Genomic DNA, 14,476 nt, shown 5'->3' on the forward strand with positions numbered 1-14,476 from the left:
AAAAAAAAAAAAGGCCCATTATAATTCCCTAAAGCCCAAGGTGACATCTTCATGTTGATTTTTTTTTTTTTTAAGTGAGTGAAAAAGCCAAAGATATGCAGTTTAGCCACACAAGACAAAGAAAAGCACAAAACCCTCACAAGCGTGAACAACTGCAGTTCTGGCAGTTTTGCTTCAAAAATGAAATATTGAATTGATTCTCAATACAGACGACAGACTAGCTGATTAATTGAGTAACTGTTTCAGCTCTGATTTACAGTTCTGCCACATTAAACATCAATTACATTCCTACTGTTATAAAAAGTGGTGACTTTCTCAGGTCAATTAGAAACGCGGTATCATTTTTTAATTCAATTCATGAGGCCTTTTTTTTTTTTAAAGCACATAAGGACTAAAGTGCATCAAAGTACATACATTTACATATGTAGCCTTTATATAGCTGTATGCTTTCTGTCCCTATTCCCCTCTGGTCTCCAGTTATCCATCAGGACTCACTAACTAATGTTTCTAATAGAATATTCATATAACATCCAGTTAGCTACTCATTATGTGTTGCAACAGTCTTGGTACATTAGCTGGGACTGTGGCGAGAACTACTTCATCTTACACTGGTTTAAATGGATTCTTCACAATATACAGAGAAAACATCTGCAAGGAAAGACTCATGATTGTTCGAGGGCATCTTTTGTCAGGTTGTGCAGTTTGACTAATGAGCCAGAAATTAGCGTCAGTTTAAAGTTATTATTAAGTTATTCTATTAAAAAATGGAGTGATAAGGTTAATAACTTCGAGTTTTATTTTCTGATTTAAGCACCACATTAACCTCTTTCTCAGTCTTCAGTCGCTAGGCGCTGACAGATTGTGGCGGAAAAAGGCAGATTCTGATTGGTCCTCTCTGAAACATCCAAGTGCCTGATTGGAGAGAAGCACTACACATACAACCTATATATGATGATACAGTGACACAGTCTTTTTTCTCCAGAGCTTTCTATTTTGCTAAATACAGCATGTGACTCTCAAAGGCTTTTACATAAAAAGAACACTACGCCATAAAGCCACCCAACAATTGTTAGAGCTTAAACAATTAGTCTATTAATAAATTAGTCGATAGGCAGAAAGTTAATCGCAGCTATTTTGATAATTGTTAATTGCTTTTTTCAAGTTTAATCTCCAGCTACTGTCTGGTTTCAGATTCTCCAGTGTGAGGATTTGCTGCTTGTGTCTGTTCTTGTATCACTGTGAACAGAATACTTTCATGGCTATTGAATGTTGGTCGGACAAAACAAGAAATTCAAAGAAGTCTCTTTGAGATCTGAGAAAATTTCTCATATTTTTATAGACCAAACAATTGATAGATTATAAACAAATACACAGCACAATTCTACAGGAGACAGTTGGTTTGGTTTTATTTGTATACACATAACACACCATTGCCCATATTCACCAACCATTAAATAAACAAAATTCAAATGTGGATATAGAAGAAATTGAAAAATAAATGAAATAAAAACTAGCTTTACAGACATTTTAAGCAATTGGAAACAAACTGGAAATAAAAAGATTGAACTAATGAGAAAAAAAAAAGACAGGGTAGACATATCTAAAAATGATAAACATTATATGGCAGTAGAGAGTAGCAGGTTTTTCGGTGCCCAGCTTTGGGGCCTTTATGGAAAAACAAATCAAGGGATTGATTGATAATAAAAATAACAGGTCGTTGCCCTAAAATAAAACGTCATTGGCTGGGACAAAAGAAGCTTAAGATATCGCAATGAGCATCACTCATTATTCTTTTGACATTTTGGAGACAATTTATAATAATAATTATATAAATGAAGAAAGATTACATGACTTGATAAAGAACATAATTGTTATTTGCTCCAGTCACTTTAAAAGATTAAGAATAATTAGAAAGATAAGATTAAGAAAAATTCAGCTGAATCAGGATAATCTCAGTGATCATGAAACAAAAATGAAAAAGTCAGATGCTGCCTTGTGGTTCTAAGTAGAGCAGTAATGATTTGTTGATTATTGATTAGGCAATTAATCAAGAAAATTGATCTGTAAATATTCTAATGGCTCAACCTCTTAAATGTGAGACTTTGCTGCTTTTCTTACATTATTGTAAACTGAATATTTTGAGGTTTTGGAACAAAAATGAATCGATTAATCAAGAAAAGAATTAAGAGATTAATCACCAATGTTAATAATCATTAGTTGCAGCCCTAGTGAAATCACACACTCATGAGACACTCATGTAACCACATACCAAGACTAAACTAACATCAGCTTGACGTGACTGACGTCATTTAGACGTGTAGCTACAGTACAGTGGTGAGCAGGGACAGTGTTGGTGGCTCAGCACTTTTGACACATCCAGACGATCTGAGGTGGCAGGATTTGTGTCTCAGCAGTTCCATGTTCAGAGCGGAGGTGTTCGGCGCCAGCCATGTTATTTACTGGTACTTGTTTAGGCAAGAATCAATGCAGGGCTTGATGAACCAGTCGTGGGCTGCACAGCGAGGTTATGATATCAGCTGGGAAAAAAAAAAAGAAAAAATGATTGTCTGTCTTGTGATGATCTGCCTGGTCTGGTTGGCTGCCTCTTCCTCTTCCTACTTTGTTGCCGTAGAGTGCTTCTATGGAAACGGAGGGGGTCTATCACAATGCGCCCACACGCTCCCCAGAGACCCAGAACTGCAGCTTCTATAAATCTCCTCTCAATCTCATGTGTTCTTTCCACGGTGCCTATAGAACATAATTATGACTACAGCCTCCGTCCTCCTCCTCCTCCTCCTCCTCCTCTCTTTGACCAGCCATGATCAATTGTTTCACTGTTACTGTGTTTGCCTCTGAGGGGGAGACGTATCAGTCCTGTATTAACGGTGGAGTTTGCCTGGTGTCTGTGTGTCCGTTATTGAATAATGAAATGAAGAAGCTTTTCTGAGCACGAATGATCATCGTACAGACAACATGTACTGAAATGAATGACAAGGTCACTTGGAGGACTTTTGGATGTGAGCGCTGTGTGGGCCAGGCACAAAATCATATGATGTCATTAATTGGACAAAACCAAGTGAGAGCAGCCTTGCAGGGACGTCCCAGCAGGACTGAATTAAAGCTCCCCAGGAATAGCAGTGGTAATGGCTTCTCCATCCCTCCCTTCGCTACCCAAAATATTGATATGACCCCTGCTGACAGTTTGATGTTTGAGTTATTGTGCATTACAGCTGAACCAATTACGAGATTGATTAATAAAGCAACATTTGATAATTGGTGATTGATTCATGGTTTGATATTTTTTATACTAAAAATACCTCCAATTTCTTTGTTCTTCTCCTTTTTGAATATTTGCCTTTTTGTCTTAGTCTGTGATAGGTAATAATTGATGAAGAAAACAATCATCAGTTGAAGCTTTTAATAAATAAACTTATTTGTTAAATATTAGTTTTTTTGTTTAAATATTTTGTCAGTGTCTTTTATTTTTTCACATGATCTGTTTTTTTTTTCTTTCCTTTTCTCGTTCCCTTTTAATTTACCCTGTTGTTTTCTTGCCTTTCCATCCTACACCTGTTTTCCTTTCTTTGGGCTTTATCTCTGGACACGCTTCCCCTGTAAACCTCCACCAGCGGGCTTTGTGAAGTCACCTCTTTCTGAGACTAAGCTCACAGGCGACACCTTTGAGCTGTACTGTGATGTGGTTGGAAACCCCACCCCAGAGATCCAGTGGTGGTACTCTGAGATCAACCGAGCCGATTCCTTCAGGCAACTGTGGGACGGCGCCCGTAAGCGGCGGGTGTCCATCAGCACGGCCTACGGCACCAACGCCGTGAGCGTGTTGGGTGTCTCTCGTCTCACGCTGGACGATGCCGGGACCTACGAGTGCAGAGCCAGCAATGACCCCCGACGTAACGACCTGCACCAAAATCCAGCCACCACCTGGATCCGTGCTCAGGCCACTATAACGGTGCTGCAGAGTGAGTGGTCAGTGTAGAGGAAACACACCCTCCATAGTTATCAGCCAAATTTAACAGTTCCTGTGTGATTCAGCCTCCCTCAACCCTCCCCAGAGGACTGCTAGCTTCCTCCGTAGGTGCCACCCTCCCCTACAGACCCGGAAAATGAAGAAAAACACCATCACCTCGTCCTCATGTTATCTTTTCCGAGCAGAGTTGAGTAGTATTTCACATTGTACTCTTCCCTTAGATCAGTACATCCTTCAGCCTGTAGAGCCCAGTTTTCCTTCATTTCCTTTCTACTTTACTTTTCTCTCCCTTCAGCTTTCATCATTTCATATCAAATTCATATTCAATTTCAGTTTTTCTCAAGATTATTATTTTTGTTGTATATCTGTTTGATCTGTTTTTAAAATGTTGAAGTGTGCAGACTTTACTACACTTACACACACAAAGCTGTCCAATATTTGGTGTGACCTTGATCAACGTCACAAGTTTTATTTCAACAGTTGTAGTGCATCTTATTTCTGACTCTTATGAGCAATAACATTGGTTTGTTGCTTTCCCACTTGGAGCAAATAATCAATGTGTTATACTTTTCTCAAGTACGATTCTTGTGGTCCAGGTGCATCTTTCCTCACAAATTATAATGCACCAGAATCTTTACTGTTACAGAACAAAATGTTTATTTATCAATATATAAGTATAAATGCCTATTCATTCATCAGATAGTTCCAGATTTATACTAGCAATTAGACAAATTTAGACGTTTTCATGCAGTCAGTGATGTTGTTTGGGTTTAGACAACCTTCACCAGCTGTGAGTTTTGATATGTTTGAAGGGACTTCATGACAATAAAACCATACTGAGCTGTACAGTATATACAGTATGTGCTGATCAAAATGAGTGTTTCAGGTTGTGAATGCTCAGATTGAGAGGTTCACTGGTGTCTACATGTCCAAATACAAACTTTGCTTAAAAGCTCATCCAAGCAAGGATTTTCCACAGGTTGCATTTCAGCTACATACAAGTACATGTACATGTAATTAAAGAGTTCGTTTTTTTCTAAGGAATTCCTTTAGAGCTGCTTAAAGTTAGCGCTAGATAATAAGAGAACCATTGGGTGGATCTTGATGTAGAGTCAGCTTTACTGTCTGCTAACACGAGTACCTCTTTTATAAAAGCTGAATCAAGCTTAGCTCAACAATTAAATTCCTTATGATATCAGCCTCAGCAGGAATGTGCTTCATGAAAAGGTTGAAAAAAAACAAAAAAAACCAAAACCCTGATAAGGTAAGAATACTGTAGGTTTACATCATGGCCATCAGCTTTAATCATTTCAGCTTTTCTAAATGCTTCTAGCTGAGACCACAGAGTTTCAAAAATGCATCTGAAAACTGAACTGTGACACTAATTGAAATATTTTTTGAGAAGTACTCATTATTAGCACATAAAAGAAATTTAATTGGATGCTTCTTACTGAAATGCACCTTGGGAGTTGTAATTGACTTATCTACTTTTTTTTATTTTATTTTTTTACATACACACTCAAAGAACCAGATATTTGCTAACGCAGCTGGTCGTGTGTTGTATGCATAATTCAGCCGAGAGAGTTTCACGTCCATCTGAGTCGACACAGAAAATGAAAGGATTTCTTTTTTAGGAACACCGGATTCCTCCCACTTTGCCACTCTATTCCTGTTTTGTATTGTATAAAGTGTGGATGGCTGTGGTGTCTGTCTGAACCCCCTGTGTGTTGTTGTTTATATCTTCCAAAACGTCGTAGCTGACCTGGGTCTCTTTTACAGAGCCGTCGATCACCGCCTCTGAACACAACACGCTTCCTGTGGAAGGTGACGCTCTCACGCTGCAGTGCAACCTGACCAGCGCCCACAGTGCTCACGAGGAGAGCTACTGGATGAAGAATGGGGAGGAGATCCCAGAAACACGCAGCTCAAATAGGAACACTGAGTACAGGTATGCAACTTGTGTGTGTGTGTGCATGTGTGGTAAACACAGGGTTTAGCAGCCTGGTGTGGGTTCATGTGAGGTGTTTTTATGCTCTGCAGGCTGAACAAACCAAGGGGAGACGACGCTGGAGTGTACATGTGTGTCTACACCTTTCTGATGGCTCCTCCAGCCAACGCCACCATCGAAATTAAATGTAGGTGTTGATTTGTGAGCTACAGGCGTCTTTGTGAGTTTCAAGGCCACATTAGGAGATGTCACCAGTAAAAATGGCCAGAGTGGCCTTGAGCAGTAGCAGCCCTGTCATGTGAGGACCTGTGATTTCAAGCGGCTCTGCTGGCTGCTCAGGGGCAGCCAGCGCCCTTGACACCTCCATCTAACCAATGCCCGGCTCAGTGGCAGCAGATGGTGTCTTGTTTGTCTGACGGCAAGGGATTATGTCTCAACAGTAAAATCTGGTCAGCCTTTTCTGCTGTCCCCCATGCATTGCTATACAGGCAAATTGGATTTTAGGACAGTTTGCTTTTATTTTATGAGGAATTTCTCTTCATTCAGGCAGAAAGATTCACAAGCAGGCAGATTAATAACATACAGAATACACAGAAAAATACAGGTATCTTAATGTTACTTTGGATCACATGTTCCCGATAGATTCAATGAAGAGTGGTGGATGAAATTTATGATGTTCAGATTTCACTTCTGTTCACACAGATGTTAGTCAGGTTTCTTAATGTATATTCTCCTGATGATAAATGAGTTGAAAAGGTGGACTAGTAAATATATATAATAAATAGATGCAGTAGATAAAAGCCATACATTTTCAACCCATTTATCATTTCATGCAGCTCTCATGACTATACTTACATTTTGTAAAGGCTGCACTCACAGCGGATCTGGAAGACTTCACTTAGATTGTTTTTGTGAATTACTTCTTTTATAACAAAGAATCCTTGATATATTTTCTGTGTTGTAGCTGCTCCTGAGATTACAGGCCACAAGCGTAGTGAGAATAAGAACGAGGGCCAGCGTGCTGTACTCTACTGCAAGTCTGTGGGCTATCCTCATCCTGTCTGGACCTGGCGGAAATTTGTGAACGGCGTTTTCAGGGTATGTTACATGAATATACATTATATAAATATTAATTTATTAATTTCCTTAAATTTCCAAAAATGTTAAATTGCGAAATTCATAAATGCTGTAGTTTGTTTCATTGGGATGCAGTAACATTGAGATGCACAGAGAAGTTACATTTAGTTTTGTAGCATACTTGCATTTAAAACCTGAACCAGCACAACTGAAAACTTACTATCAGAAGGCTCTGAGCCTCTCTTCTGATTGGCTGTTTTTTTGCATAATCTAAGAAAAATATAGCAGATTTCAGGTTAACACTCAAAGGAACCAAATCCTGCAAGGTTGGATGTTGGGTCCAGGTGGGCGGGGCTTGGTGACTGCTTTGTTGTGACACCACAAAGTTACAGAAGTCCTGACTGCTTGTCTTAAGGCTCAGTTTCTGAATACAGGCTGTGTGTCTTTCTCTGTGGACTGAGCGCTTTGATACTTTCACAGTATAGATATAGAACCGAGAGCTGCTTTATAATCAAAGAAGACATGGAAATCTCACTTTATGCAATATGAGACCTTTAAGTATCTGACGCTTATAGAGGAGCAGTGTGAAATGTTGATCATGGGTTAACCTCATGATCGAAACTAAACCAATAAAAGCAACTGTGTCCTTGTCCCTTGTTAGGAAATTGACAACTCAACTGGACGCTTCTTCATCAGCAGCAGAGACAACTACACTGAGCTCCACATCATCAACCTGGACATTAATTTAGATCCAGGCGAGTACCACTGCAATGCCACCAACATGATCAGCACCCGTGACGAGAAGTCTGTGCTGAGGGTTCGCAGCCACTTGGCCCCCTTATGGCCTCTCCTGGGGGTTTTGGCCGAGATCATCATCCTGGTCATCATCATCGTTGTTTATGAGAAGCGTAAGAAGCCAGAGGATTTACAAGACGGTGAGTCACCAGAGATGGTGCTTCGGATTGTTTTATTATTCCACCGTTGTTAATATATCTGAACAGACACGGGTTTTATTGTGTCGTTTTGACATAGATCTCTACTGTGAATTCTTTCTGCATCCAAAAACTGCATCCCACACAGAGTGAATGTTGGGCGATGAGGCACACTTTCTTTTCTGTGTATGCTTAAGTCATTCCTTCGCCAGAGACACCGACAGAGTCACCTGACTCTGCATTGTGTCGGCATTCAATAATTCAGTCTGGCAAGGTTGACCCAATAGGTAGACACTGTTGCAGGAGGTCACACCTTGTCAGGACAATTTCATCCATTTAATATTCATGAGAAATATGATACTGCAGTGTTGCGGAGGAGGACAGTTTAAATTATTAACAGCTTTCCAGGGACCTTGTACTGTCCCCAAGCTGCTGCAAGCAAGACATCGTTTACCAACACGACCTGCGTGTGCCATCCTGGAATTTTTTAATACTACTGAGTACTTCATTTTCAAGAGACTAGCTATATCATAAATTATGCATTAATGGTATTTGGGTGACCTTTTCCTCTCAAACAGAATTTTGATATTGTCACATGCTGATTGGGCACAACGTGCAGTGAATAACTGACAGCTCTCAGTGACTCTCTGACAGTCACTGCACAGGAATATATTGCCACTATGGCTCATTGAAATGGACTGCTGTAGAATTCCTAGTGTTTAGGTCACATTGAGAATCATAGCCTCACAAAATGTATGTAGATTGCGCGAATCATGCATCAGAATTCATCTGGAATTATTAATAATTTATATTTTACTTGCATTTCTTTAAATGAGGGTTAGCTTTGGCTGTTGAATACTTTAACAGATTGTTGTAATATCTCCCACCCTCCACTTCTCTCAAATTGCATAACCTAAACCATGCTTGTGGTAAGTGAGAGACTTTGCATGCCATCGTGAATTTCAATAAGTATTCAGCCTCATCCCGTTCCAGTTCACAGCACACAGTTCTGTTTAGCTTCCTCTACCTTCACCATTAGTGTTAAGTGCAGTTTGAATATTTCTATTTTAAATATTTGACTTTTGCAAACGGTGACTTCATAATTTTTGCATCAAACTCATAATTAGCACAGCAGTGAAATGGCATGCGCGTCACAGTAAAGAATAGAAACTATTTTGTGTGTCACACTGCTTTGAAGAATTATCACCTACAGTAGAGGACTGATATTGATGGTTCTCACTGATCTCTTTGAGTGTACAGATGTTCTTTGTGGGCGCTGCTTGTCTGTGCATGACAACAGTATTTTATTTTTTTATCTTTTTCTTTTATTTGAATTTTGCCTGTGTGTAATTCTTCTCTCTCGCACATGCGTTTCACTGCAGCGTTGTGCTGGATTTAAACAGCATTCTGTGTGTTCGTGAATGACCTCATTCTCCTGCAGCATGTCAGCGTATTGTTTACTATATTGTTACTTCATCTCGGTTGTGCTCATTCCATTATACAGTCTGCACGTACAGCTCAGCTGAAACATAGAAATCTTCAAAAGCCTCAGACTAAATGCAATGTGTGTTAGTCTCAGCTGCTGTTGCATCTTTCTGTTTAAAAAAAAACCCCAAAACAAAACAAAAACACATTTCACTTCATCAACGTGTACAACTTCCTTGCGATTATTATATTTTGATTTTCATTTCTCCATATTTTCCCTTGTTGCCTCAGATGATGACCCAGCTGGACCAGTGTAAGTACAAAGCTTTTACCTTCACTTCATGTTATGTGTTCAGCCTGGTACAGTAATGTGTGTTTTGTTGTAGCTTAGCATCATGTATCTCCTCCTGACTGTCTGTAGAGTTCAGTGCACAGTACACCCCGAATCTGGGTCACAGATAACTTGGAGCATCATGTGATGCTGCTTTGCTGCTTTCAGATAAAACACAGGAAAATATATTTAATGTCAGTCAAGGACACTTTCGCTGTCACTGACAAGTTATCATTTGAATTGTCCTGCTTAGGAAATGCAATGATGCCAAAGTGTTTCCCTTAAAGGGAGGAAATAATGACAGTTGTTCAGAAGTATAACTGGACCCAGGTCTGTTCTGCTCCACCACTGTGAAAAGTAGAATGTGTTTTCATGTTATCAGCTACTTGTTGTACACTACAGCTGAAGTCTGCCACAAAACACACTCTACAAGTGTTTTCACAGGCTGAGTAGGACTAACTGTGTAAAATCAGTGGAGTGTCACTTTAAACTGAATTAGTATAATGTCAGGCTTTATGCAGAATTCCCATCATGAGCTGGCACAGCCCAAAAATGTATTCCGATCAACAACCATTAGTATCTCATTTATAATGAGGTGAAGCAGAGAGAAGCAAACTCTTTGTGTTATATGATTAAGCAGTTTTTAGAACTGGAATCAAACCATGTTTTACAGTCACTGTTAAGCACTGGAATACAGTCGTGATCTGATTGTGTCATTTCCCTTTCTGCCAAAGGAAAACCAATTCGACCAACAACCACAAAGACAAGAACCTCCGCCAGAGGAATACAAACTGAGCAGCCTGTCTGCTGAGTAAGTATTCAATTATTAAGAGGAAGATAAATATGTATCACCAGCCTGTGGCCAGAAATCACAAGATGATCCACTAAATGAAATTATCACAGAAAGCTCTTGTGAACCAAAGTAAGACTAATGTCAGACTGGCTAATGAGTTGGATTTTTTTTTTTTTATTTGCAGGTTTCATTACACAAGTATTGACCATATGAAGGTAAACAGGAAGGGAATCCATACCAGTTGTTAATAGGACGTACCTGCCATTGAAAGTATGGTTGTGGAGAAGTTAAATGAGGCATGCCTTATGATTTTGTTGTGTGAGGGTGCGAGGTCAGGAGGTAATCAAAGCATTATGGAATTGTTAACATTATAACCATTGTTGCTGCATGCTGTTGTTGACGTTTATGATTTTTCCCTCTTATCCACTAATTTTACATTTTTACTACTTCTAAAGAAATGCATGCAAGATGCTGACCTTCTGTTTGATACAGAAATGGCTTTTTTTGTTCTTTTTCTCTGAGAGTGGCTTCATGTAGATAATGCGTACTGTGTGATCTAGAGGAAAAACAAAACTCGGCAATGTAAAAGAAACTACCACCATAATCTGGTATGACAGTTGTGTACAGTTTTATCATTCCACTGCATACCATTTTCTAAGTTTTATCATTTTATCAGACGATTTATATTACATTTTAAGGGCTTTGCAATGTCCCTCTAAATTTGGTTAAGGTTTACTTTACTGTATGTACTGTATGTATTAAATCACTATAACTATGTATCAGATCACAGTTAATATAAAGACTATTCATATTATATGATGCACTTAAATGTTGAGAATAATGAAAAACTGTATAAACCTACTTTAGGAAATCTGTACTAATCATTCTAACATATTGTTTTATAATTATGTGTATTGTACAGCATGGCTATTATCCTATGCAATTATTGCCCATATCAATATATCGAAAATCATTGCAGCTTTTCATTTCTCTGTGACAAAGCTTTAGACTAGTAGGATCACCATAGAGCGTTGATGGCATACTACACAGCTGCATGAATTCTCTACAGCTGACGTGGGAGGTGGAGAAAGAAGGCCCACGTCAGGACTGACACATGTGAAGCAATTCCAAGATCCCGAGTCATTTTTAAGAATAAATAATCTGGAAAAAGAAAATTTGTCTGTTGAGTCAGTTTCTTTCGAAAACAGACAAGACATTCAGTCGCACCATTCATGACGCACGCAGGCCGCTCCATGGGAATGCAGAGAAATAAAAGCACGTGGAGAACAGCACCATCTGGTGAGAGTGCGAGTGACTCACGGCACTCACATTGAACATGGTGAAGAAGAACAGTTGAAATTTTGCCCAACAGATGAAGCTAGTCTCGTGTCTATTTCAACAAAAGTGAGTCCGTCCTGAAAACCAAGAATTTTAATCAGTGATTTGTTACAAATAGAGGAAGTTAAGTTGCTAACTTGTGTTTGACGGATTCAAGTTTAGATGGTTAAATTTCAGAGCTAATAATCATGAGATCAGTTGACAAAATGTCCAGTGGATTACCTTAACCCATCGGTTTAAGTTATTTTAGAAACATAGACACATCACAACGTGCATTGCATTATGGTTGAAATTCCCCAAAAATACTTTGTTTTCAAATTTTTTAAAATCAATACACAATATAATGCTGTATGTCGTTTTATGACTGTGTCTCTGAGGTGTCAGGTTTCTCCTCTCTGTTGCAAACTATGATGAAGACGAGTACAGTATGTGATTCAGACACTACTCATATGGGTGATATTGAAGAGCAGTGTCCCTGAGCTGAAGCTGTTATGACTGATAAAGATGCAGCTTGACACAATAACTGATTACAGAAAAGGAAAAAAAAAATCATGCCCATTTATAAACTGAAAATGCCAGGTGGGTTTAACGTACTGATTTAACTGAAGTTACAGAACAGAAGTCAAAGTTCTAAGTTAAACTCAAAGCTTAAACTTAAGAAATTAAGTTAAGTAGCCAACTCAAAGTTTCTCAGGTTTTCTCAAGTTTGTCTGTTTTGTGGTGTAGACATACAAAAGTTTATTTCCTCTGCACATAGAGTCACATTGTTTCGTTGTTTGTGATGTTCAAGCTCCAGCATCCTTCGATGTGAAAAGATGGAGAAAAAAAAGTGGACAGGATTATAGATGAGTGGAGATGGAATCGTTTTCTACATTCATTAAAGGCTATGACATGGACACTTAAATTATGTCCACTGTATTTTTCAGGTAATTTGGGGGTTTACAATCCACATTTACAGAGTTTTTAAGCCTAATTCAGAGTCTAATTACTAACAGCTTTTGTGTCACAAACATAAGTGAAGATAAAGGGATTTCTTATTTCCCCACCAAAGCCATGTTCCTGGCATTGTAGGGAATGCTTTGCATTTGGGGAAATAGAATTTAAAGAGTATGTATTTTTAATTCAATGTTTCAAAAGAATACACAAACTGTGGCCAGTTTATTCATGGCAACTGATCCATTTTGCCAGTTAGAAAATTGTTAAATGTTTGTACCAAGCAGTGACAGTATTGTTACTTCCTGTGTGCAGTTTGCCATTTTATGATTTTACAAAGACACAACATTTCAAATACCAGTTTTTGTCCTGAGAGGTGTTAATTCAACTATATATTTAGTATTGAGGTTGTAATCAGTGATGGTGTGGCACTGGACTGTATTATATCGAAATATCTGTCTAATATTGTTCCTGCTTCATGTTTGTGCAAGCGGTGGGTAAAACATTAGAAACACCTCTCCAGTCTCCACAGTCCAATTCAACACCATTGCAAACTACAACCTCAATAGTAAACATAGAAATGAATGAAAAACTGAACATCATTATCTTTGTAAAGAAGAGTTGATGGCTGAGCTGCTGTATTGGATTACATTAGATTTTAGCCACAGAGTGTATTTTCATATTTTTCTCCTGTGTTATTTTTGAACAGCAGCTGGCAGCACATTCAACACATTGTGGTGGAAATTGCAGTAAAGAAATGATTGCAGCAGCACAACAAAGGGGGGCGCTATTTTTATTGTGCTGCACCAGAGTCAGGTCTGACTGATGGACACCATTTCTATTCCCAGCTGAAGAATAATGAAATACTATAATGTATTTTCATACCTTTTTAAACCGCTCTGGTAATTGTCTGGACCTGATTCCTAATATGTAATGCTGTGTCCTGGATTAATTTGTTAGTGGCATTCAAATAGAAAACAAAAAAAGTCTATTCTAGAGCAAAGAGGCATCTGTGCCTTTGTGAACCCTAAAAAAAAGAGAGAGAGAAAAAAAAATGCCATAAAAGAGGGAACACAACATCTGATGAAAGTGATTTGTAGTTCTGTCTGTAAAGATTAATCCCTCATTCAGGTAGTAAGATGTCAGGTGAAGTTTAAATCAGTCTGATGGACTAGTTCTTAAACAGGCCAGCGGATTGTGTTTTATAACAAATCTAGCGGCTTCTCCAACTTCATTGGAAAGTGGTTTAGGTGGAAAGGTTAACAGAGCCTTCTTTTGGTCTTTTTGCGGTTTTAAAGATTCACACAGTTCTACTCACCTCCTCCAGTTCATCAAATGAAACTGATTTCGATGATTAAAAATCAGATTTTTGTGATAAGTGGAACAAAATCAGTGACGCCTAAGACCAATAACATCATATAAATGAACAGTCCCATACAGTGATCTTTGTTTAGGTGTACAGTTAGTAAATTATTTTCTGGTGCATGTTGCTGAAATTGCATATTGTGGGACCTAAAACCTTTTTTGTGAGTGATAAAAAATCCATGTGACAACATTACTGTATGTCTCTGTTATCCCATGAGGGTGTTAAAATCATTCTACACATTAAGTTCATGACAAACACAGTTTCACGTGTGATAAACTGACTGTAGCATATGGAATAGTTTCAGAACAATTATTTTAACAAAACACATGGGGCATACAGTAACATGAA

General features: G+C 38.5%; 1 protein-coding gene across 3 annotated transcripts in view; it reads left to right on the top strand.

The window, feature by feature from the left end:
* Positions 1–11,666, top strand: part of LOC111658543 (neuroplastin-like) — a 14,455-nt gene extending 2,789 nt beyond the window's left edge. Inside the window, exons 2-10 of one of the 3 annotated variants that reach the window (XM_087175340.1) lie at positions 1,638–1,640; positions 3,630–3,977; positions 5,765–5,933; positions 6,026–6,120; positions 6,898–7,031; positions 7,672–7,945; positions 9,659–9,680; positions 10,433–10,509; positions 10,676–11,666. In XM_087175340.1, the coding sequence (XP_087031466.1) occupies positions 1,638–1,640; positions 3,630–3,977; positions 5,765–5,933; positions 6,026–6,120; positions 6,898–7,031; positions 7,672–7,945; positions 9,659–9,680; positions 10,433–10,493 (1,106 nt within the window). In that variant the 3' untranslated portion in view covers positions 10,494–10,509; positions 10,676–11,666. The remainder of the gene's footprint in view (positions 1–1,637; positions 1,641–3,629; positions 3,978–5,764; positions 5,934–6,025; positions 6,121–6,897; positions 7,032–7,671; positions 7,946–9,658; positions 9,681–10,432; positions 10,510–10,675) is intronic. The other 2 variants (XM_023411119.2, XM_087175339.1) reach the window with 2 other exon arrangements.
* The last annotated feature ends 2,810 nt before the right edge of the window (positions 11,667–14,476 follow it).

The sequence above is a fragment of the Seriola lalandi genome, unplaced genomic scaffold (assembly GCF_002814215.2).
Source record: "Seriola lalandi dorsalis isolate HSWRI2012SDOR001 ecotype SW California unplaced genomic scaffold, Sedor1 jcf7180002054449, whole genome shotgun sequence".
Classification (NCBI taxonomy): Eukaryota; Metazoa; Chordata; class Actinopteri; order Carangiformes; family Carangidae; genus Seriola; species Seriola lalandi.